This window comes from Meleagris gallopavo, chromosome 1 (genome assembly GCF_000146605.3).
Source record: "Meleagris gallopavo isolate NT-WF06-2002-E0010 breed Aviagen turkey brand Nicholas breeding stock chromosome 1, Turkey_5.1, whole genome shotgun sequence".
Taxonomy (NCBI): domain Eukaryota; kingdom Metazoa; phylum Chordata; class Aves; order Galliformes; family Phasianidae; genus Meleagris; species Meleagris gallopavo.
In genome coordinates, this window is record NC_015011.2 from 129669201 (window position 1) to 129695080 (window position 25880).

Here is a 25880-nt window from a genome sequence, read left to right on the forward strand (position 1 = left end):
AAAAAGGAAAAGAAAGATACAAGCCAACCGTAACATTGCAAAAAGGAAATTGTTTCAAATCACAGAAAACACCTGAAAATCCGTCCACATATTCACACAATTTAAACATACTCCCATCACTAGCTTAAAAAATGCTACCCTGAGCCCACTCAGAAATGCGTGATTCAAAATGAGATTAGTGATGAATCCAAAGGAAATATAACCTTCTCAGGTTGGAGTGTGACTGATGACGTGCAGCACCAGTTCAGTGGGGAAGGTAGGAGTTCATTTAGATTGATTTATTAATGTTTTTCACAGCGTCAGTAAAATACTTGATAATTAATGGCAGAGAAATATGAGTTCAGCTAAAATCTTCCATGAATTAAAAGTATTTAATTTAATAGTAATTTAGAGGATTTTGCAAAGTGTCAGAGCAAGATAACTGCATTTGCAGAGGAGGCAAGATTGAGTGAACTGCCTGCTGGACTGATGCACATAATGTATCTTTATAGCCACGAGATTCACCATTCAGCAGCAGAACTACTATCCTTCCCATCAATATTTCCACGAAGCAAGAGAAAAAAGTATATCAGGAAAAATGTTCTCTCGCATTTCATTCTTCGCTCTTTAGCTGACTAAAAATTTACTGCACGCCTCACAGTACAGTTTAGGGCTCGGCATTATTTCTCGGGATAATGTCAGTTTTAAAATAGCCTAGAATTAGACTGTGGACAAATTGAACCTGTTCATTCCAGTAAAACCTTTCTGAGTTAGGAGGAGATGTGTGAAGCCTTTTAGTGGCTTACCTATTCCAGCACCCTTCACCAAACCTAGCTCAGACCCTTTTGCCCACCTGAACAGCAGCAGCTAAACTTCATCATTCCATCTTCTTATAGCCCATATGTACACTGAGCTTTATGTGGCTTGGCTGTGCTCACAAGTACCCAGACACACATCTCCAATACATGCAGCATGTTACTCATGGCAATGCTGGTGCAAATCCTCTGAGCCACACACTGAGTCCAAGATGAGAAAGGGGTATGGGGACAGAGTTGGCTTGCAGATGGGAGGAGGTGCTGGCTTGGGATGCTGTGGGGAAGGAGACGCAGGGCAGGGATGAGATCAGAAAACCTATGGTTGGATTCCCAGAATATGCATCTCAGCCATTTTGGCTGCCAGAGGTTGGAGCAAGAAACTTGTGTATCTTGACAGCGGGTAGGTTGGACAGCAGCGGAGCAACGTGTAAAAGAGTAAGTGATATATTAGTCAAATGTGCCTTGCAAAAGTGCTCATTAAAATTTCTGTGTCATCTTCACTAAGTGAATAGAGAGCATTTCACTTAGAAAATATAGGTTTTATTTTTCCTGTCCTGTCCTCAAGGGTGAGGTAATTAAAAACAGAAGGTGAGAGTTTTCAAAGGAGAGAACTACAGGGATGGGACTGAGATTTGGATGAGGATTGCCCTCTTTTTCCGACACCCATTTGAAAAAGCTCTGCTCTGCATTGAGGGATTTGAGAGACTCCTCGCTGCCAATTTTAGGAGTACTGGAACACGTTCAATCATAGACAGAAAGGATAAAGTGTACTTAATTCTCTGCACTTTGGGGTGGTTTACATTGGCACAGTCTGAAAGGTTTAGAGTTCTGAAGTTTACACATTCACAAAGTCTTGGTGTTCAGATGTAACATCATGTACTTTTTTTTCACTCGAAGTAGGAAACAATCAGCAGAGTTTTTTCAGGAGCTTGCCTTTTGAAATATGGAAAGCAAGGTGAATGGTGGGAGGGGAAAAGCACCCGAGGGGGACCAAATATTGTTCTGATTATTAAAAAAAAAATCTCCATACCCAAATACCCCATAATAATGTGGCAGTAGGATGTATGAAAATAAAGTGAAGTGCTGTCATATTAGATTTTATACTACTTTTGTCATAGTTTCTATAAATTGGTATCTTTTCTGCTGACACTAAAGTTGCTATAGTTTCTATAGACACCCTGGAGACTGCTTGAAACCCAGCAGACAAGAGCAACAACAGCATTCCCGTGACCAAAAATCCCGATCCATCTCATAACAAAAGCTTTTCTCCTGGTTTCCAGGAGAAAAATGCCACCAGGATACCATTTTTGTGAGGATTTTAGGGACTTTCCTCTTTTTCCCATCTGAAGCCATAGCCCTGTGACTGCCTCTCCCAGGTGTTTTGCACGAGTCTGGAAGCTAGGGGGATCTGATCCATCAACCTCCAGGGCTTCCTGCCAGTTTTTTCCATCTCTTTTCTCCTTTTTCTCTTTTTTGCTTCTTTTTCTCCTACCTCTAACCATCATGTACAACATAGTTTTGGTAAGCCTACACTGAGCCACATTCTTGCTTCACTGCTTGTTCAAAGATGGATCAGGTATGCAGGTATGCTGACAAGAGCTGGATTCACGGTAGAAGAGAATCATAGAATCACAGAGTGGCTTAGGTTGGAGGGGATCTTAGCTCCAACCCCCCTGCCATGGGCAGGGTTGCCAACCTCTAGATAAGGCTGCCCAGGATCCCATCAAACCTGGCCTTGAATGCCTCCAGAGATGGGGCTCCCACAGCCACTTTTGACAGCTGTGCCATTGCCTCACCACCCCTCTGAGTAACAAATTTCTTTGAAATATCTAAACTAAATCTCCTCTCTTTTAGTTTAAACTCATTCTCCCTTGTATTATCACTATCAGATTATGCAAAAAGTTGGTCCCCCCCTGCTTGTAAGCTCCCTTCAAGTTCTGGAAGGCCGCAATGAGGTCTCCCCAGAGTTTTCTCCAAGCCAAACAAGCCGAGCTGCCTCTGTCTCTCTTCATAGAGGAAAGGTGCTCCAGCCCTCTGATTGTCTTTGTGGCCCTCCTCTTGGCCACGGAGCTCCAACAGCTCTGCATCCTTCTTGTGCTGGGGGCACAGTATTCCAGATTGGACCTCACAAGGGCAGAGTAGAGGGGGACAGTAACCTCTCTCTCCCTGCTGGCCAGGGAGATTGATGCAGCCCAGGATACAGTTGGCCTCCTGGGCTGCAGGCACACTCCTGGCTCATGTGCAGCTTTTCATCCATCAGGACTCCCAAGTCCTTCCCCACAGGGCTGCTCTCAGTGAGTTCTTCTCCCAGTCTGTACTCACATCTGAGATTGCCTCGACCCAAATGCAACACATTGCACTTGGCCTCACTGAACTTCATTAGATTCTCATGTGCCCACTTTCCAACCATGTCCAGGTCCCACTGGATGATGTCTCTTCTTTCTATCATGTCAACAGCACCACTCAGCTTACTGCAATCAGCAAACTTGCTCAGGATAAACTCAATCCTGCTGCTTATGTCATTGATAAAGGTGTTGAAGAATAGATACACTATAAAGTATCTTACTTTCTGCAAGGTAGCTAGTGCTGATTTTGTTAGATTACCTGAGAATATCACGGTATGCTGAAGGTGTTCAGGTCCTATTCTTCCGTCTGTGGTGCTTCAGTAATGGCCATGGCACTGTGTTTGAAATAAAATGCTGTTCAGCATTAATAGAAATCTATGCCTTTTTTTTTTTTGTCCTCGTGATTTTTACCCTGATAGTTATGAATGATATGATATATAAGAACATGAAACGATTCAGGCTTTTTGGGACACACAGTGTGCAGATATATGACACAGATGGCAAATAAAATAGCAAGTCAGCCTGATATTCTGACAGCAAATTTGCTTGCAAGTGAGAAGGGTAAATGCACATTCAGAACTGAAAGAAGCACCCATCATAGCCAAAACATGCTTTCCTACTAATATCATTTGGCAGAGAAAAGATTTGTTATTTTGCAATTCTAACTTTCACAGTACATGAGGTGAATCAGCAGATCAGTACTTCACTATGGTTTTCAGAGTGCCTTTATTCTTTCTTTTCAAAGTTAATATCTGGCAGAGGCATAATTTGATACTTTGCTATAGAGCTTTTAATGACTTCTCTGTTTCTAGAACACAGCAGCTGAATGAATATGCTAACATTTAAATGCACTGTGTACTCTCTGGACTATATCCTGCATTTAGGCTGTGTTCAAGAGGACATTATGTTGAGACATTCTGAAACCTCTATTCCATTTTAGTCAATAGGGAGAGTTTCCTGCAGAGTAAGAAGTAGGGAGATGCTTGAATATAAATAAAAAATATAAACAAAAGCAGTTATAGTTTGCTCTCATTCCTCCATCTCATCAGTTTAAAGCTGTTCTTATGCCAAACAGCACTGGGTCACCAGAATGCATCTTGGCTAAAAGAAATCAAGTCTGACAATGTATTTTCTTGCATGGGTGCCATATGGAAGATATTATCTGGGGCCAGATCCATTTTAATGGATCCTAAATAACCTGATTCAGGACCAACTATGTATCTAAATTAATTATTTCAGATGCTGCATTTATATTGAATGCACAACTTCAGCCATAAAATCAGTTGTCTTAAGCATTGCTCATGATCCCCCTTTTCCAAGCAGCACCCCTCAGAAAAGTTGCCTGGTAGGAGGCTCTGCCCTGGGTACCCCATAAAGCAGCACTGGCTGTCTCACGAGCTCCCCACGCAGCTCTGTAATGCCACGTCACACAACACAGAGCTGTTTCACCACAAAAATAGAACATCTATCAATTACGGTTGAGGAGACAAACCTCCCTACAAAATTCAGACAAAATCCCCTGCCACTGCTGACACCGATAGCAGGAAAAGAGAAACACGGTGCAGTAATGATGAATTGGAGAATTTCCCTTGCAGGGAAAGTGTTGCCCATTATAGCTGGATTTGCTCTGTAGAAGGGTTATGCAGAAATTTCTGCTGGTACTGTACTTTAGACTGTTCTCATGTTCTATTTGTTTGTTTGCTTGGGTTTTGCTAGTTTTCATTCTTGTAATTTTTCATCATGCTAACCTGTAAGAGTTACCATTACCCAAAATAAATAAAAAAAGAACAGGAAATGTGTTATGTTCAGTGCAGTGAAGATTTGTTTTTTTTCTCTCTTAGCATTTTGCTTTTCAAATCATTGTATTCCCAGTAGCACAACAAAAATCATTTGCTTTAGTGCCATCGCTAATAACAATGGTATCAACACAAACCTCTGTTTGTTCATATGTTCAGCTCATCGAATAAAGAAGCTTATCATTTATCTGTGTAGAAGCTTTTAATTAGTTTTCTGAATTTACTCCAGAGATTAATGGGCAGATAATATTTAATATATTCTTTATTGTTTTCATTTCTTTATTGAGATATCTGAGTTTGTATGCTGTTCCACCTTTGATCTTTTACTCTCTCCGTGTTAGTAACGGCGAAATACTTGTCTGCAATCAGATTAATAAAGAATTCCACCAGCCCACTGCAACTGAGTGGTGGTGGGCGGTTTGTAATGTAGGACACAGCAAGTTCTATTCTGTCAGAAAAGGCCATTTGTACTGGTGTCACTTGCTGGTACATTTCAAGATTTCCAGCAGTTGAATAAGTAGGTGCCTTTTCCTGCTCACACACCAGATGAATAGTTTGTGGATTTAGGCATTTCTTTTTTTACTGAGATTTCTTTCGACCTTTTCTCCCAGCTGCCTCCTTTTTCCCTGGTCCTGACCATCAGGTATGGCACACAGCTTTGCAAAATAAGAGGAAACAGATGTATCAGACTTCAGTAGTAAATCATACCTCTGTAGTGTGTCTGCCTCACTGGTTTGGCTGGTACCAGCTGCATTCATGGAAGACATGACACACTTCAGAGCATGCTGTTTGAAGAACTCGATCCAGGGTAAACATGGGCAGAGCTACTCTGGCTCCTTGCAGCAGTGCCATGGAATGTGGTGGTAGGGTAGAGTGGTTGTGGTTGCCAGGAAGGTGCAGGTGGGCTCCTCATGGTAGCTGTGCTCCTCTGAGTTTCCATGGTGAGGACGGTGAGGTGCTGACACAGCTGCCCAAAGGAGCTGTGGGTGCCTCATCCCTGGAGGCACTCAAGACCAAGTTGGATGGGGCACTGGGCATCCTGATGAACTGAGAGATGTCCCTGCCCACAGCAGGGCGATTGGAGCTAGCTGATCTGCAAAGGCCCCTTCCAACCTAAACCACTCTATGATTGCATGATGTTCTCCTTCCTGCCACATGTCTGGCCACCGCAGCACTGCTCCTGAAACCTGTCGCTCTCCTCTTCACTCACCATCTCATTGCTGGGAAGAGAAGCTGAGCCTAAGAGGCTGAGTTCATCTTATTTCTTGCGTCTTGGGAGAAGATGCATATACCAAGTGCAGATAAAAGAGAATGAAAACCCTAAGTAAACAACAGCGCATCATTTTTATTTAAAACTGTCCTATGTAAATATAAAGTTCAACATTATGGGTTTGTCGTCCCAGTAGGAGAAGGATTAAAATGCTTATTAATGGGATTTAAAAGCAGGAGTTCAGTTATATTAGCTACAAAAATATAATTATCATAATTAAGATTGCAAAGCACTAATGAAGCTCTTTAATAATTATCCTTTTTCCTCAGAGATTAATTTTGTAAAAACCTGATTTGAATTTTACAACACACTGGAGAAACTTTGTTGGTGTAAAGATGGGAACCGCTGGTAGCAGGAGAGGGCTGAGAGCAGCAGCACTTGGCGCATTGGTGGGATGTGCTGGCACCAAGGCTTGGCCTGCACTGGGGAGAGACTCGTGGTCATAAATGCGTTACATGGTGCAAAACATGGGTGCGGCCTTGGTTTGATGCTGTGTCTGAACTCTTGGTAGGCGTACAAACTTGGACATGAAACTATGGGACAGCAGTGGGAGAGCATCCAGTCACAAAGTCCTTGCAAACAGGCAGACCATGCATCTCTGGACTCCATCTCTCTAGAGCTTAGGAGTGCCCAGCCAGACTCTGAGCTTGATCTTGTCAGAGGTGACCTTAAAACCCCTTAGCTTACATGACTGACCTGCAAGAGAGACCTCAGGTGGTATAGGACAAGAGCCTGTATGGTCACAGGCTTATGAAGTCCCTCTCGAGAGATGAGAGACAGCAAATTCTCAAAATTAAATGACAACAAAGTGTCCGTTTAAAAATATCTCCCCAAAACAGATTTTTATGATTCATCTCCCTAGATGATTAAATATTTAGTTCTGCTGACAGGAATATGATAGTTACTATAGAGCAGAAAATTTAGTGCAGTGTGTGAGTTATAAGCAGATATGTTATCAAGCTGTTAACACAAAAGTGATGGGATTATTGGTGTTGATATCTGTATTTCTTTATATTGTGCAGGGATTTTTTTTTTCCCTGTACAGCAGCAGATTTAGGCCACAGCTTTGCATTTTCTCAGGACAGGGAAGCTCTTGCTTCTTGCATGCTCTGTGCAGTAGCAGTTGTGTTTTGTCACAAACCTCTACCTCCAGCCCCCGTAAGTGGCAGAGCAGCTGAGTCCCCGTGGTTGTCACCATGCTGGGACACCTGTGAGGATGGGGAAGGCCAAGAAAAGCACTCGCTGTCCTGCTTGAGGCCCAGGCTTCACTCCGTGGAGATGGGCCCATCAGGAAACAATCCAGGTGGCACCAGCGCAGGGAAAAGGCAAGGCCACCAAGAGAGGACAAACTTTTACCTAAGTTCCTGCTCAATGGAAAGAGAGCTGCCATGTGTGTTGAAGTACCTAAGCCTAGAAAGAAATTGGAGTTCTCATCTCGTTTCTGGACTAGTTTCGCTTTCTTGCTGAAATGTCCACAGAAACATGTGGCCTCAAATTTCAGCATCTTGAATGCGGAGAGGACACCATCAAAGCTAGTGTTTTGACAGTGCTGTCTGAAATTCACAAGTCCCTTCTGAAGTAAATTTCTCCACTGTTAGTAGGGTTATATACAGGCCCAGAGCCTTTGAAAGTAAAGTAACTCAGTTCCTTGAGAGTCATCCCTAAATAGTTAACAGACAAAAAGTGGGGGAATGAGGCCAACCTATTTCAGCTTATGGATATTCTGTTTTACACCATAGTGCAACTGTAGCCTGTTTAATTGGATGGAAAGGATTAGAAGGATCTTGTCAAGGCTATTGCTGCTGGGAAGAAAAAAAATAAAAAAAGACAGTGACTTTGACAGCAGTCCCATCAGAAAAGACTGATTTTCTGTTTGTGTTAGTGCTTCCCAGTTAGTTCGTGCCAAACAATACAACAATCCTTGAGATTTCAACAAACAAATCTTCAGAGTGTTATATTCACATATCTTGCCAGTTTGCCTGTTTGGCTGAGCATTTGACCATCAGATCATAGGTCAGATGTTAGATTATTCTACTGATTTAAATATTTGCAGGAACAAATAAACTTTAATGGATTTTTACAACTGAGAATACTTTATAACTTCAGGGGAAGGTTTCAGAGCTAATAATCACAAAATAATCTGTGCAGTTTTACCTGTACGTTTAGGCCTGAATTTTGCAAAAATATAAGTACGTGGGAGACTTCTTACAGCAGTAAGCAAGCAGTATAGAGTTAAGCACATGTTAAAATCTTTGTACATTTGGGGTTTCTGATACTGTGAGGATTAAAGTTTTATGAATACCTAAAACAGATTAAGAACATGAGAAGCAGAGAGAGAAAAATACATTTCTTTTGCTGTTAAGGGCCTTTCTCATGACAGGACTTTTTCTTCTTCTCTCTTTTTTTTTTCTTCCTAATTCCATAGTAAAGTGAATTCTTTTAAACTGATGTCTAAAGATGACATGACAGATGCATGACATGCATGACACACAGTGATGCAATGTTAAAATGTGTACCTCATGTTCTTTTCTCCTTGATAGCAGGTTTATAAAGCAGGAAAGATGTCAGTGTAGAGGAGACAGTGCACAAGGTGTTGGTAGCAGAGAAGACAAAAAAACCATTAAAATAGATTTCAAGAATATATGTTATGGAGGAACTTACTCGGGGAGCATGAGGATGTTCCTGGTAGTAGCCAGCTGAGTAGATCCAGTTCCACAGGACAATTCATGTTGTAAGAGCCCACAGTTAGTCTCAGCCCAATCTCCTACTCAAAGCATGGCAGCTCTGGGGTCAGGCTGTGTTGCTCAAGGATGTCCTGTCAGATCCTAACAGCCTTTGAGGATGGGAACAGCACAGCCTCTCTGGGCAGTCTCCACTACTGCCTGGCTGTCCTCATGGGGAAGTTTCTCCTTTCTTCTTTCAACTGATGCTCATTATTTCTTCCTTTCCCATTCTGCATTGCCATAAGGAGACTGATTCTAGCTCATCAACCCTTTGTGGGTTCTGGTGGGCCTGCTAGGTGCCATCCTTTGTCAGCAATGAACCATCCCAGTTCCCTCAGCCTTTCCTCATGGGGAAGTGTTTCAGGTCCCATCACTCTGTGGGCCCTCTGATGAATTCCACCCAATCTTTTCTGTGTTGAGGTGTCCAGAACTGGACAGCCCTACCCTAGACATAGTCCAACAAGTGCTGAGTAAAGAGGAATAACCTTTTGCCTCAATCAAGTCATGCCCCTGTTCATGCTAGCCAGGGCACGAAATTGCACCACCACCTCATGCATAGCTTGTTTCCTACCAGGACTCCTAGGGCTGATCCACAACAATTCATCTCCAGCCTGTACCAGAATCAAAAGCTCTTCCTTCCCAGATGCAGGATATGGCTGTGGTCACCGTTGAACTTCATGAGGTTCCTCTCAGCTCTTTCCACAGCCTGTTTGGGTTCCCCTGATGGCAGCCCTGCCTTTGAGCGAGAAGCCGACATAAATGACACCCAATGCTCCCTTCCCATCTACAGATCCTGTCATTTATAACAGGCAATCAGGTTGCTCTGGGATGATTTACTCTTGGTAAATCCATGCTGACTGTTCTCTTTCATGCATCCAGACATGTGGTCTGTGGACTTACTCCATAATTTCCCGGGAACTGAAGTAAGGCTGCCTGACTTCTTGTACCCTGTTGCCTTGTGGTTGATTTTGTGTTGTTGTTGTTAAAGATGGGCCTATCAGACTTTCTCCAGTAATTAGGTACCTCCCCGAGTCTCCACAATCTCTCAGAGATAAGAGAGATCAGCCTAGTGAGGACAGCAGTGGCTCTCCCAGTATCTGCCTGTCAGGCCCCACCATTTGTATGGGTCAAGTTGCCTCAAGTCCCTTGAGTTCCTTGAGGCTGATCCTCAGCTATTGCTGGTCTTTCTGCTCCTCCAAGATCCTGCCTCCAACACAGAGTCCTGAGTGACCTTGTGGGGGAAGACTGGGATGAAGGCATCAGTACCTCAGACATATATTTCAATATCTAGAGGAGACTGTAAGTAAGAAGGGGACAGACTTCAGCAGGGTCTGTTGTGATAGGACAAGAGTAAATGGTTTCCAACTGAAAGAGAAGAGATTTAGATTGGATGTAAGGAAGTAACTTTTTTACAGTAAGGGTGGTGAGGTACTGGAACAGTCAGGTTGCCCAGACTGACAGTAGAAGTCCTGTCCCTTGGGTCAGGCTGGATGGGGCTCTGAGCAACCTGACCGAGCTGTAGGTGTCTCTGCTCACTGCAGGGGCTTGAACTATAAATAACCTTTAAATGTCCCTTCAACTCAAATGATTCTGTGATCCCTTTGCTGTCAATCCACCCACCCATCCTTCCTTTCTTTTGTTTTGCAGCAGACCTTCCTTATTCAACCTTCTACTACTGTGATATTGTAGAACAAGCTCTTCTTGTTGCCACTGATGTTCTCTGCAAGTGTCAACTGTAGGTGAACTTTGGCTTTCCAGACACCATCCCTACACACCCAAGAAAGTCAATACAAAAAGGCAGTAACTGCAGTGGATGATTTATCATCTCCTGCCACATTGCTCATGCACAACCTTTGACAAAAATCAGGCTGTGTACTGTAGTTTTCTAAGTCCTATTTTTTCTGAACTTACTCAACTGCTCAATTTTGCATAGTTCTGTAAGAAGGGAGGAATGAATATACATATGCCAAACCAGTAATGATGTAGCCTTTAACTGCCCCGTGCCTCAGTTTCCTTGTTAAAACGCACCAGTCAATTCCATCCCACCATCCCTGTTTTGCCATATCCCTGCTTCTATATGTGTTACCCTTCTGTGAAGGGACTGGTCCTTTTCTCCAGAAGAACAGGCTTTCCCTCGTGAGGGCCCTGTGACAAGCCAAGATCCCACTCTGCAGGAGAGCAGGCTGTGAGCAGACCATTGCAATCACGTCCTCCGTTCATCACACGCAGCAATGTTACCGAACTGACCTACTTTCCCCGTCCGCCCACGGAAGGCTAATCCTGTTTAGCATTGCTGGAAGGGGACGGGCACGCGGAAAAGTGCTCGGAGTTATACAGATGGCAGTCTTTGCTGATTAATGTTACTTTAATTTGTTTGCCTTTCTGTTTGCAGCCGTGTGAGGGGAGAGCAGCGTGGGGCTGGACCCGGGGATTCACTTATCCTGCTCACTGAAGTCTGAGTGGCATTAGCCATTCGGTAACAATCATATTAAGGAAGATAACGAGCATGCACATCCTGATCTCCGTCAGGGACGCCAGGCTCTGCACAAACTTTACGCCTTGCTCACAAGCTAGAGATAAAGGATGCCCTGCGCTCACCCTGGCTGCCCTCCCTGCAGCACTGCACTGCTGGCATCATCTGTGCTCCTCCTAGCTCAGGCAGATGCGAATGATGCTGCACCTATGGGGGGCTCACACATCCCACACACTGAAATCAAACTGCCACCAGGGCAGCAGGGTAAGCTGCCAAATAGCTCACAGCAATAGGTGAAACACTTCTGACGGACAGAAAAGAATACCTTTTCTCACTAAATAAAGAATAAAAACAGAGTACAGTGTGAGGCCTTACTTCTCCTTATTATAATTTCATAACCACTCAGTTGTGCTACCTGTGAGCAGTCCCTGCCAACCCCAGTTTGGAAGAGCGGAGCATTAATTTCTGTCATGTTACATCATTTTCATTGTCTGCATTTGGATTATTTTTTAATGTCTGTTTTGCTTTAAGCCAGTCACCATGTAAAGATTCACTGTAAACATATGTGTGAAACGCGGAGAAACCCATAGTTACACGAGGTCCAATATTTCCTCCAAAAGTTTTCTTCTTTCCCTTTTGTGTTGGATCTTCTTTGGAAACCTATAAACAGCCTTTTCTTCAGTGCAAACAGAATGTAGTAAACCACTGACTAAAGGAAGATCAAATTGCACACTATCAGACAAAGACAGTCATTGCTCTAAACCCAGACTCATACCGTGCTGCTGGAGTTCTCCTTTGATCATAAAAATAGTGATTCCCATAACAATTGCAGCATTACATGACCTCTAGTAACTGCTGACTGCCTTTCTCCCACTGAAAAAGTACATTGCCTTCTCAAATGACAATCTATATCATGAGGAAAGTGAGTTTTTTTTTCTTAAATTCTATTCAGTCTATTCTGTTTGCATTTCAGTATATCAGTTTGGAATGGTAGTGGTGTCCTGTGCTGTATTTAGCTATGGATTCTGTGTGTTCTTGTAACAGCACAGAGATTTCCATCTGAAAACTAAATGTGGAGGGTTACATTAAATTTGTCTGTAAATCTCTCGGTTTATTCTGATTTGCACTTATATGAATCCTTCCTGTGTGTATGCACCATAGCTGTCACAGTGGGGTATCTGAGTGCTTCAGCCATGTCGGAGAAACACAGAACAAGCCATTGTAAATGTTCAGACAATCATTTGTTGCCTGTGACTCCTCGTTTCCCATTTGAAATTAAATATTAGGAAACATTTCTTCTCACAAAGAGCAGTGAGGCAGTGGCACAGGCTGCCCAGGGAGGTGGTGCAGTCACCTCCCTGGAGGTGTTCAAGAACCGTGTGGATGTGGCACTGAGGGACGTGGTCAGCGGGCATGGTGGGGGTGGGCTGCTGGTTGGATTGAATGATCTGAGAGGTCTTTTCCAGCCTTAATGATCCTATGATTTGCAGTTCTTTCTTCTTTCCTCCCAGCAAGAGAAAGGAAATACTTCACTTTTCGGCCCATGATACCTCCTATTAGAGCTCTGCCTTAGCTAAAAAGAAGGGAGTAAAAGAAGGGAGTACAGCTGCTAGTGCTGAGACACAGCACTGCTCCGCCGTGTAGGCAAGCACCCTCCAAACCCATGCTGTGGAACACTCATGGGACAACCTTCCATGCTCGAGAGGAAAGGGGAGGAAGAGCCAACCTTCCCCCTAAGCTGCCTGATGTAGGGCTGGAGGAACACAAGTGCTATGAGTGCCCACCAGGCTTCCCCAAGGCCCTGGGCTTCTGGGGGAGATTTACATCTCTGTCTTCATCACTATCAACAGAGAGATGTAATTCAGCTGAATTACCGAAGGTGATTGAAAATTCCTGTTAAATGTCAGGCTGATTTGTAGGAGCTGAGATTAGCTTGCCACGTGGCAATTTACTGAGAAATCAACAGCTGCTTGCTTGTATTTTGAGTGTCAGTTATGTTACAGTCTATCCTTGTGAGCAGTAGTAGGACAGTAAGGAGGGAAACCAACCTCCCCTACACAGAGGAGTCTAACTCACTGAAACACACGCTTCCAGAGTACCATGAGGTGCTCCTGATCAGGACCGGAGAAATTTTAAAGTGTGAGCTCTGTGTCCACTGGGAAAACGGTGTATCAAAATAAACACATGCAGTCTTTCTTCCGGAGAGTCCCTGCAGAGAGCTGGCACCATCTCTGGATTCCTCCTTTTCTAAGCAGCGTCTGTATGAATGAATGGGGGGAAATGTTTGTGCTTTAATTCTCCATCTGATGACCAAGCCAGGGGTGCATGGTTTTGTTTTCTGGATGTCCCATTTCCCCACTAGCTGAAGAAGCACTCATTTTGAAAAACAGAGAAAAACTAAAAGGAAAACATACAGAATAAAATATTTCTATACGTGTTGTCATGACTTAGAGCCCTAGTGATGGATTTACAGCTTGTCCAGACTCCTCCCAGTAAGGGAAGCCCTATGGCAGACCTCAATGTCCCAGGTGTGGGAAGGGGCATGGTTTGCTACAAAAGGAACCTGACTATGAAGTTGGTGTGCCGTTAGCAGCGAGCTGGCCCTACGCGTTGGGAGCCTGGTAGCAGTGCCAGATTCTGCTGTATCTTTTTTATGGAGAAGAGCTTTAATTTCAGACGGTACATATGTACCCACAAACACTGTTAGCAAAGTTTATGATGCTCTGGAGATTTTGCCGTGTGAGCAAACAGAAATAAAATGGCAATTAGGCATTGTCTAACAATAGGGACAGCACAGCGGGTCCAGAATTTCATGTTAGTCAGTGAGAAACATTGTTTACTGGAGTCTGGCTGTGAACTGCTGTATGGGTCTAGTCAGGTCCCTGGCAGAACAGACCAGTCAGACCTGTTGCTTCCTGGTAAGAGTAGGGGCTTCCCTGCAATGTAATTCCTTGACAGTTCATGCAGTACAGCTATAGGAAACCAGAGGTCTTTTCCAGAGGACCGATGTGCCTTGCAGAAGCAGATGGGGCTGAGTAGTGCCTATCCTGATGCACCATCTATCGCCACCCAGAGCTCTAGTCTCAGAGCTCTAGTCCCTGTGTTCCTGATTTCTGCTGGGGATCTGCTGCAAACAAAGGAGCCCCTGGTTCAGCAGAGGGTGATCTTCAATGATTCACAGAAGGTCCTCTGCTGACACTCGTGTCTCGTGTCATGTCCTAGATCACAGATTCATAGAATCACAGAACGGCCTGGTTTGAAAAGGACCACAATGATCATCCAGTTTCAACCCCCCTGCTCTGTGCAGGGTCGCCAACCACCAGACTAGGCTGCCCAGAGCCACATCCACCCAGGCCTTGAATGCCTCCAGGGATGAGGCATCCATAACCTTCTTGGGCAATCTTTTCCAGTGTGTCACCACCCTCTGAGTGAAAAACTTCTTCCTATGCAATGGAGCCTTGCAAGTAAAGCTCTAGCAAGGAAAGGCAGCGGAGTCCTAAATGTCAGCCCTTGCCATACTGCTGATGCCTTCTTTGCTCTCCAGTGACATAGCTGGGCATTTCAGATTCAGTAAGTGAACAAATAACAGTAAAAAAACACTGAATTTGTCATCACATTTTTGCGTGAATTATTTGAAAATTCCCTCGTTGGGCCAACAGCCCCATTTTGGCACTTGGTGAATAATCACCCGTAGGATTTGTAGAATGCTGGTAAATAAAATTTAACTGGGACTATAAATTTTCTTGGTCTAAAATATGGATTGTACTGTGGCTGACTTGCTTGTTTTCAAAGCCAAAGAAATATCTAGGGAAAAAAAAATAAATAAAAACTACATCATGCTATTTATTTTCTGTATCACAGAATTCAGCAATTTAAATTTGCCAGCCCCTCAGCCTTCGTATTTTCTATTTATGCTGCTCCATCAACACATCGAGTCCCGTGAAGCACCAGCTTTACCCTCCAATCAGTGACCTGTAGCTTTAATTTCTCCCTCCTCTTATATCTGATAAAAAATTGCAGGGTTGTTCCATGTTCTTAGCTAACTGTTGAGTAATGAGCAGGTGGAACAGGACTGCGAAAGTGCCACTGACAGAAGGAGGGAATTTATCCACTGTTCTTTCTAATGATAACTTTTCACTCCTGATTTTTAATAAGGCAGTTTGGAAACAGGCGCATTCCTGTGTGACTCATAGGTGGAAAATACTGTGGACTTAAATAATGCACAGCAATTAACTTCCCTCCTCCTCTCTCCAACGTTACTCATGTCCTACATCTTCAGGAAAAATTAAATGGAAAACTTGCTGATTTTTGTGAATGCTATCACTGCATGTCATTAAACTGTGCCTTTGGGAAAGATGTTTGGGCCAACCCAGCAGTGTGGTGCTGCCCATTCAGGAAATAGATGCAGTGAGGGGCTGGAGGAAACATTTGGGGAGGATATGGGAGCGCCCCCAATGCCTCCTCAACTTGCTCTCAGCCTGGAGCTCATCCAGCCTGCAAGCTGACAGAGAGCATCCTCAATGCTGAAAATCCCCTGAGAAATGTCTGTTTCTGTACAGCGTTGACGCGCAATGTTGTGCCTGGGAGCCTTGATCCCTGGCTGCAGACCCTACAGCTAATGTGACGCTGAGGAATAATGCTGTCTGCAATGGATGTTTCTTAAAATCATGGACTGTGGCATAAAGCACTGCTGACACATTTATCTGACCTGGATATCATCACTCTGTTATTAGAATGAAATAGCGTGACTCTGAGATTAACCTGAAAGTAGAACTAACAACGTGACGATTCATAATGGTTCTCCCATTCCTTCCACAGGAAAAACTGCTTAGACAATCTAATGGATGAAGATGAGAAAGACAGGGCAAAGAGGTGAGCACTTTTCCTTTTTGAACTCTCTTTAACTCTTGGTGAGCTTGATGGTGCTTGTTGTTGCAGAAGCTGCTTTATCCATAATCAACTAATCAAAAAGAGGAGAGGAAAATAAAGCCAAGCCCAACCTGAAAAACTGTCATATCACAGAGTGCAAGTTCTGGACACCCTATAAGACGAAAATAACTTACCAATTTCCTGTAGAAATGGTCAAAGATGTGTTTTTTCACACTAGTGAAAGAGCACAAGGCCTGAAGAGCCAACAATGCAGTCCTGCTGCTGTAGCATATCATCATAGCTCTCAGAGTGTAGAAAAATGCGTGACTTTCTTTTTACAAGAAGCATATTGCAAAAGAAAAGGAACTTTAAAAGCGTGTTGTTTTTTTTTTTGTAATATGATGGCGACGTAGTCAGCAATGCCTATCTCACGGTGATGAGAACACTCAGAAGTTACCTTCATAACAGAGAAAAGCTGTTCAAAGTGCTGTGTCAGCCCTAAAGTGACAGAAACATTTATTTCCATATATTCTTGCTCCAAGATAAAGTCCCAGCTGATACGTAGGCAGGAAATTGTTGCGAGCACTTTGTGGGCAGGGGAGGGCTGTGCTTCAAGGCAGAAGAGCCATGCAATAAAACGCTAATAACTGTCCAATCTGGCTGGCATCTGCAGTGTCACAAAGGCTGTTGGAAAGCATTTATTTATTTTTTTTTCTGGAAGCATTATCAATACTGCAGCCTGCAATCTAATTGCTTAAGAGGGAGCCTCTGGTTGCATGCATTTTTTTTCCCTAGTTCCCCCTAATGAGAGTAATTTCCAGTCCAGGCACAACTAGTTGATCCATTTTCATCTCTTTTGATTCCTTCTCCTCTCCTTCCTTCCCTGCAGCCTTTTCTCCCTAATATAGGTCAGAACACACTGCAGCCACGCTCAGCCGCTCTCCTTTTGCTCCCTCTTCCAATGTATGCAAGGCTGCAAGGAGTCACCTGCTTTGCCCTTTGTGGGGTTTGGCTGATAAAATAGGGACACTTTACTGCATGTGGCTGTGCTGAGACATCCACAAAGAACACAGACACCTGAGGACAGGGTGGCCTTGAGGAATGGATGCCTCCTGTCGCATCACATCACCAAACGATCTGTCTTTTTAGTGCACAAGGACCTGAAGAGTGTAAGGTGCAGGGACTTTGGGTCAAGGGGGTGGAGGGCAGTAGGCAGCCCACATCTAGCTGGTATCGCCACTCATCATGCTTAAGACTTCATTTTTCAGATGTTAGCATTGTTGAAATGAAAATGCATTAAATGAACACACAAAGGACAAAAATAGAATTAGGCGTATCCTCACGATCGGCGATTGTCATCACCATCTGGTGTGATTTTCATGCCGTTTGTTCAGGGAGGAAGTTTTTGACGTGCCCTGGGGCAGGCCTGCTCTAAGGTGGATGAAAGAAATGATAACTTTTAAGATGTAATGAGGAAATTACTTCTTTGAATTGCAATTTGAGCACTTCTTGGTTTTTAGAAATAAAACTAAATTGGAAATTAAGTCTGAAATTGTGGAGTCGTAGAACATCCTGAAGAGATCCACAAGGACCATTGAGTCCAACCCCTGGCTCCACATAGCACCACCCAAAATCCAAGCCCTATGTCTGACAGTCATCCAAATGCTCTTTGGACTCTGGCACTCGGGGCTGTGACTACTACCCTGGGCAGCCTGTTCCATGCCCACCACCCTCTGGTGCAGAACCTTTTCCACACCTCCCAGCCTGATCATAAGAGGATTCATAGAAATCTACAGTTACTAAAGTATACGAGAACCACTGAGGCTCATTTAAAAGCTGTGTGGTTTGTTCTAAATCTTTAAAGAAAGACAAATGTGGGAGAAGCCATTTGCTGAACATTCTGCTCTTATGGAGATCGGAAGTCGTAATTTCATTTTCAATTTTTTGATGCTAGATTAAGTGTACTTACTTTTATAGATATATTAATATGAAATGAAAGGTATTCTTTCTTTTTTTTCCTTAACCCTTTTTCTTGTAGTTTCCTTTAACTAATAGAAAATTTTATATATATATATATATATATATATATTAACAATCCATTTGAACTGCAAATTCCAGCCCAAATCAGCTTGGAGTAAACCTTGAGATAACACTTAATAAATTAAGAGTAGCAGTTGCCATTTTCCACTCCAATAAAATGTAAATTTAAGACTCTGAATTAAAGTATGTGGTACAGCTACCTGCTTCGATGCATATGTAATGTAATCCATTGGACAGCCAAAAGAAATAGGAAATTAAGTGTAAAGTCACATTTCATTGTAGATCAGCATCGTGCAATGGCTGCTGGTCAACAAATATCGGCCTTTTTCTAAGACAATAAGCAGCAAGTATGTGAGAATAAAAATGGCTGTTGAGAACACATTTGAATCGGTGGGTTTGATCTTTCTGAATTCAACTGTCCTGTATTGCCTCTAGCTGTATTCACTACAATTCCAGATTTTATTCATACTGCATCTCCTTCTTCCCTTGGGTATGTGAATTTTTTTTGGAATAGTGGGGAGGGAGGAGAACTGGGATGAGCAGAGTGGAATTAAGACTGTTTTGGCTTACTGTAAGTGATATAGCCTAGCAATGAAGTAAACAAGGCGAGAGAGTAATCTTCCAAGGGAAGTGATGAAACCTGCATTATTTAAGGCATTTACAACTGGACTGAATTAAAGCATTTGCAACTATACAGGGATAGTTTAGATGACCTAATTGTGGGCTTTTTTTCCCTCTTTTTCCCCTTTTTAAGATTTTACTGTGATTATCGATTCAGATCTTGGTAGAGTTCTTTCTCTTAAAGGAGTTTTTATGTTTCTTTTGTGAACAAAATGTCAAATATTAAAAATAGGTACTTTATATTTCTGTTAAAGCATCTTTATTTAGGCAATGCAACACTTTCCTGGTACTTTATTTTATTTTCAGGAAGATCAAGACCCTTTGAGCTTAAAATGAACTGAGGACTGAATTATGAGAAAGTAAAATGTTGACATTCTTTAAGTCCCCTTGAACTGTACAGAAATAGGATAAGGATGGAGCTTTTCACATCTTGTTCTGACAGCCTTTTGCACTGCAGTAAGAACAGGCTGGAATCAGTCAGGCAGTATCCACCCAATCTCTCGTGTTCCAAGCTGTAAAATAATCAAACGTTGGCTTCTATCCAGTGCATCTCCAAGTGTGTTCAGGGTTGAGAGCAAGACAAACAAAAATTACCCAGCTCTCTGTTGGTAGTAACATCCAGAAGCCTCTGCAGTGATTTCTCTGCTGAAAATGTTTATTGCTGGACTGGTCTTTGGGGGGATGTAAATGCTGGGCTAAATTCTGCTCTCATTTTCGCCAGTGTATGAACAGAACTCCTTACAAGGTACAGCAGAATTAGTTGGGATGAGACACTCAGAAGGAGAACTGGCCTCTTGGATTTTCTTTCCTGCCTACATATAACCAGATTTTTAGATCTTTATGTCATTAATGAGGCAAATCTTGCCTGCTTGGTGACCTCTCAAAAGAACAAACACATCTTCTGTATCATGCTTATTTTAACATAGCTGCAGAAGTCTGAGTGATAGTCTTCATATAGAAAAACTGTCATATTTTTGGGGGTCATTCAGAAACCTTTATTTGTGCATAGCTTCATATATATTTAAAAAATGAATAAAGTACACCAGCTGAAAAGATTATCAACAGCTTAATGACGGTGTCATGAAGTTGCCAAAAAATTCCAGATGAAGTCAGGTCCCTTCTTCTGTTGAGATCACTGTTCAAATACAGCAGTAGAAGTAGACTTTCTCTGATGAGCCAGCAATGGAAATAGGCAGGACTGGCTGAGAGCTGTGGAGTCACCACTTCATACTTGAAGAGTTGTGACATTTGGACCTAAAGTGATTTGCCCAGTGGCATTCAGGCATTATGGGCAAGAAGCTATGACTGTGCTAGCACTTCTGAGCCCCACGTCTAAGTATGTGTCCTGGCCTTGGTCCTCATCCATGCTGAGATGGGATGCACACATCAGCCATCCCTCCTTTTTGCCCTGGTGACCTTAGAAAGGAGACTGAGCTAGGGGCATATGAGCCAGGTGGGAGCCTCTGCTAAGCTCCCTGATGTGAATGACTGGTAGACAACAGCCCCATGGCTCTCTGTAAGCAAGCTTAGATGTGCCCAGAGGACCTGCATGTAGAGACAGACTCTATGTGGACCCAGAGACGTGAGGAAAAACTTTTTATCTCAGAGAGTGGTCAGGCACTGGAATGGCCTGCCCAGAGAGGTTGTGGATTCGCTGTCCCTGCCAGTGTTCAAGAGGCGTCTGGATGAGGAGCTGCAAGATATGGTTTAGTTTGTGGTAGCAGTGGTAATGAGAAGACGATTGGACTAGATGATCTTACAGGTCGTTTCCAACCTTGTGATTCTATGATTCTATGATTCTATGATTCTATGACCCCATTCCAGTGCAGTGGCTGAGCTGAAGGACTGGAGTTCCTCTCTCCTCTTAAAACTGCTCAGATGGGTATGCCCCATAGTATTATCAATCTCCACTCTGCTCCTTTGTGAATGATTTGCCAGTGCCAATCTTCACATAATGAGGCATACAGCATGCTGATTTCCACATGCATGCATTACAAAGAGGAGGTATGTGATGATTCCTCTTCTTGCTCCTCTTATCTTTTTTTCTCCATCTACAGGGCTTCGCGTAACAAGTCTGAAAAGAAGAGACGTGATCAGTTCAATGTTCTCATCAAGGAGCTCAGCTCAATGCTTCCAGGCAACACCCGTAAAATGGACAAAACTACTGTGCTGGAAAAAGTCATTGGCTTTCTGCAGAAACACAATGGTAAGAGTTACTGCAGCTCATCATGCACTTGCCAAGCGCTGTTACAAAATCCCGTTTCCTTCAGTGATTATCAAAATAGCTCAGGGGGCTTAAAAGTGCCAATATAAGGTACTTTTTTCTATGTCTTGGCTTCTAAAAAGATAATTTACAGTCGTTGTGCTGCCCAAATCCATCTCCTCAGTTGCTCTTAGTTGAGAATGGCTCTCACCCTGTTATGGAAGGTGGTGAATGTCAGGAATGGAGGCAGCTGTGCCCTGCAGCTTATGTGAAGAAAAGGGGTGCTTTGAACAAGAGGAGTGTGGGGCCAGAGGGAAGATTCCTCTCCTTGAAACTAGTAATATTCTGAGAAGAACGAAGTATTCACCTCAGCTTCTCTACAGAAAAGTACCAGGAAACAGTCTGATCAGTCCTTGCTCCTTGGTGGACTATGTAGGACTCAATTTCTGCAGCAGAAAATTCAAACCAGGAAAGGCTCCAGTTTTTTGAAGTCAGTGTCAGCAAATTGCGTCCACAGAAAGCTTTGCTTGGTTTATCCAAGCAGAAAGCTATGTCACGTTTGTAGAGCATGCAGTTGCATGCAATTTTGGTCTTGGAAAGGCAGGAGCTTGTTTTAGGTTGCAAACACGGTGACAGTGAGGTGTCTCAGAAAGGTTCCCTCACTGCAGAAAACCCTGACCCTGCTGCTCTATCCTCATTGGTCTTGTTTCCAGTCAGTGCAATGAGCACACATGGAAGGCTCCCTGATGTGTGCACATCCTCCAGCAGGAAAAAAAGACTGATGAAGTGCTTCTTCTCTATAAATCAGGACTGACATGGAGTTCTCTTGCTCTCCTTCCATGAGGAAGAGGCTGAGAATTTATTAGGCGACTATAGGGAACATCCCTGATCCCACAAAGTGGAGAGAACTCTCACGGCTGATGCACTGTACCACCTGGCTCACCTTGCTTGTTCGAGGGAACATCTCCCTCTCTGAAAGTGCTCTGTGGGAAGTGGAAAAGAGCACAGCAACTCTTGTATCATAGCTTCTAACATAATGGAGTTGCAAATGCCAAACTTACTGAGGAAATAAATATAGTGATTCTGTTGTTAGAGCAAAGTTTCTCTTTATTTATTTATTATTATTTTTTTGCCCTGGACAAGGTGATTTCATATGAGAAAGCATGACTGGGGTGTCTCAAAGTTTCATAATTATATATATTTATTAGAAAGTGATAGCAGTAACATTTTTCTTTAGCTACCCAAGACAGAGTAATGCAAAATGTGAGTATGCTCAGTCATAAAAGCCAAGCAAAGAGCAATCATACAAGTCTTGAAGAAGTGTAGACAAGTGTGGCTGATAGCCCAAATGATTTACTACAAAAGGCACTTCATTTCTAGAAGAACAAACAACTGGATAAAAGAAATCCAACAGTCATAAATCCTTTCACAGAAACTGGGTCAAACTGTGACTGGTTTTGTGCACTCGCTAAAAACAGTAAATGTTATCTATTTTTAAACTAGATTAGTAGTCATACAATATAATACAAAACATCACCATTTAAAAATGTTGATTATCTTCAGAGTAGTTTGGATCTGCTTTATTCAATTGTATTTCCCTTTCACTTAGTAGGCTAAACCAAGATTTTAGTTATAACAGAGGAGCAGGTCAATTTTTAGAATTTTTGGTTTCGTAAACAGTCTCTTTCTTTATAATCCACAGAATCTCCCAAATCTCAAGTAATTCTTCTAGCAGTTGATGTTTTGTGTATATCAGCTTTCCCAAGCTGAAAGCATCCTCTATTTTGAGACCACGTAATGCAAATCTGGCTGGGGCTGATCTCTACTTTTCTTTCATCTGGTTTTCATATCTCCATGTAAGACCATCTCAGCTGCCCATGACAACCCCAGCAGTGCAGACAGCAAGCTGAACTCACTGTGTCTCCACTCATAAACCTGGAACAGAACTTTCATTTATTTCTAGGAGACAATATGCACAGGCAACGTTATAAATTTACTCTCTTTAATAGCACTGAGCTATTTTCATTTCCCTGGCCAGTTTGCCTATGTGCTTGGAATAAGGAGCATTGGGAATTGCGTGCTCTGTAAGTGTTAATCAATAGGATTAATTAGCAGGTAGTGCTGAAAGGAAAAGGCAGGCTGCACTCAGCATCCCCTCGCTACTCACTACGTCACTACTGAATGACGAAGCCTGTTTGGAGAAGCAGAGTGAGCAGTGAACAAAAACAGCACCAGACTCTGTAAATCATAAGATCTACCCCATGACACCGTCTGACAAGTCTGGCAACTCTCAGGCAAAGCTAGCACAAGTTGCTGTTTTTTGGAGCTTACCACAATGCACCCAGCTATCCCTGGTATGGTGCCACATTTCACTGCTACGTCATGATTTGTCACTCTGGTCTGCCTGCACTCCACTCAGGCACCACTCATCCATGGGCTTTGCTGACAGCAGAGCCATCCTCATCGCCACCATCCATGTGGACACGGAGGATGCCTATGAGGGCGTAAGCATGGAAGACCCCCTTCAGACAGGATTTGGGAGGAAACCCCAGTGTTCCAACTCTTACATTTCCCAAAGTACAAGTGATGCATTGCCCATGTATCACTTGCATTTTGGTGAATGGAGGAATTCTTCTGGTGTTTGGGTTATAGGGCTTTGGGTCTTCTCTGAAGGGATTTTCTTGCTGTTCTTCATTTGACACAGTAGCTGTAGGCTGAACTCTCGCTCCTGGGTGTCCTAATTTTGAAACAGCATGTTGTAAATACCAATTTGGCATGTGCCAAACCTCATATTGATCTTAATTTTGTGCAAGATGTTTTTATCTTTTGAATAATACTTCAGTAGTGCTGACTGATGCCAATGGCTAGGTGAATACAAGCTCCCACAGAAGCTGGTTCAAGCTGAGTTGAACAAAAACGGGAAAATACTTCAGACTTGGGCTCAGTTGAGGCAGTCATTATTCTCTCTCTCTGCATGCAAAACCCGTACTTGAAAAATGAAATTTTTGAATATACAGGTAATTTCTACCTTTTCATATATAGTCTTGCAAAATGTAAGTTTCTCTGAATTTTAAAAAATGAAATGTTTTATTTATCTAGAAGTGTCGGCACAGACGGAGATTTCTGAAATTCATCAGGACTGGAAGCCTTCATTTCTCAGCAACGAGGAATTCACTCAGCTGATGTTGGAGGTGAACATGCATACGGTTCTGCTAATTTTGCCTAGCAGTTGTGGAAATGCCCATGCTTCTAGAATAAAATGTGGTTCGCAGTTCCAAAAGAGGTTTCAGGTACCACTGTGTTTGCCCATCAAGCAAAGGGCTGAGAGTTGGCTCATGGCGCTGCTGCTCACCCTTGCACCAGCAGCACTGCTGCTACAGCACCCTGCAAAGGTGCAGACAGAGCTCCAAGAAATGCAATCCAAAAGAGAGATTTGAATCACAGATTACATTTTGTTTTCACAACCAGGGGTGAGGGAAAGGGCATGCAGCAGTTTATCTTCTGGTCTCGTAATGTGCTATTATTAATATTTATGCAAGAGTAGCACCTACAACACAGCAGTGTCGCGTCCCTTTAGTGCTAGGTGCTGTACAACCAGATAAAACCTGACAGCTCCTGCAGGCTTGATGCAGTTAATACTTCCACTATAATGAATTTCCAGGCCCTTATCAAATACTTCTTATTCTAATAGAGAGCAGGGTTATTTTGCAATGATAGGTTTTAAATTATCTTTAAATTACACCATAGGTGCTTTTAATACTAGTTGGGATTTGAAGGGAGGTGACTCAATGGCATTTATGCACGTTTGAGATGAAATGCAAATGAGCTGCTAAAATGCACTTTTCTCTCTTAGTAACAGCTAGAACCTTCTTTAACAATGATCTTCTCCCATGGTAAACATGCTGAAGTTGACTGTGATGGGATCCCACAGATTCAGGGTTGAGAGGTGCTTTGCTCATACCGTACCCATGACCCTGACTCCCAGTTTGGTGTCAAGAGCATGACATACATTGCTCTTTCAGTCTGCGTTAAAACAGTTCCCTCAGGAACCAATATGTTGGTAGATGTCTTGACTGTTGATTCTGCTTGTATCAGCCACACAGTTTTAAAGTAAAAAACACTTGCTTTCAAACTTCCTGGTTTGTAAAACACCTTCCTCCTAATGTGAGTTTCAAGTTGATGTTGGGTATTGGGATGTCCTACTGAGACAGAGATTCAGTAGTCACTTCTTTTTTCTTTTTTTGCCTTTCTTCTAATCTTATTTTATTAGCATTTGGGCAAGACTTCTTAAAGTTCTTCCTGTTTTGTAATCAAAGAATGGGAAGGATTTTTTCTAGCATTGATTCAAAGGGGTCGTGTTCTACCACAGGACTACATCAGGTTTCCTGAAAACAGCCCCTTTTTACTGAATGAAAAGTAAGCAAATTACACACGAGTGGGGACCAGATCTGTTGGTCCATCCATGATTGCTGCAGTAGGGAAAGCTTTGATGAGCCACATGCCATCTTCATGCTGGAAGAGGACTGAAAGTAACTAAACACAGAATTATGTATGCACACATTAACTTGATCTTACCACAAAAGTCTGATATGAGTCACTTTGTATGATTTGCATTGGATATGAAATAAAGACTCGATTTTAAAAAAATAAAAAAAACCATCCTTCACCATAGTAACATGCACAATCCAGCTGCCTTGTGATACCACTGCTCTCTTCTGAGGGTTAACAAATATCATGCCTTTTAGA

General features: G+C 42.9%; 1 protein-coding gene across 3 annotated transcripts in view; it reads left to right on the forward strand.

The window, feature by feature from the left end:
• NPAS2 (neuronal PAS domain protein 2) overlaps window positions 1-25880 on the forward strand; it is a 95475-nt gene that overhangs the window by 30606 nt on the left and 38989 nt on the right. For all 3 annotated transcript variants that reach the window (XM_010727756.3, XM_003203152.4, XM_010727760.3), the window contains 3 exons: window positions 16220-16273; window positions 20989-21137; window positions 24234-24325. In XM_010727756.3, the coding sequence (XP_010726058.2) occupies window positions 16220-16273; window positions 20989-21137; window positions 24234-24325 (295 nt within the window). Of the gene's footprint in view, window positions 1-16219; window positions 16274-20988; window positions 21138-24233; window positions 24326-25880 lie in introns of those variants that run through there.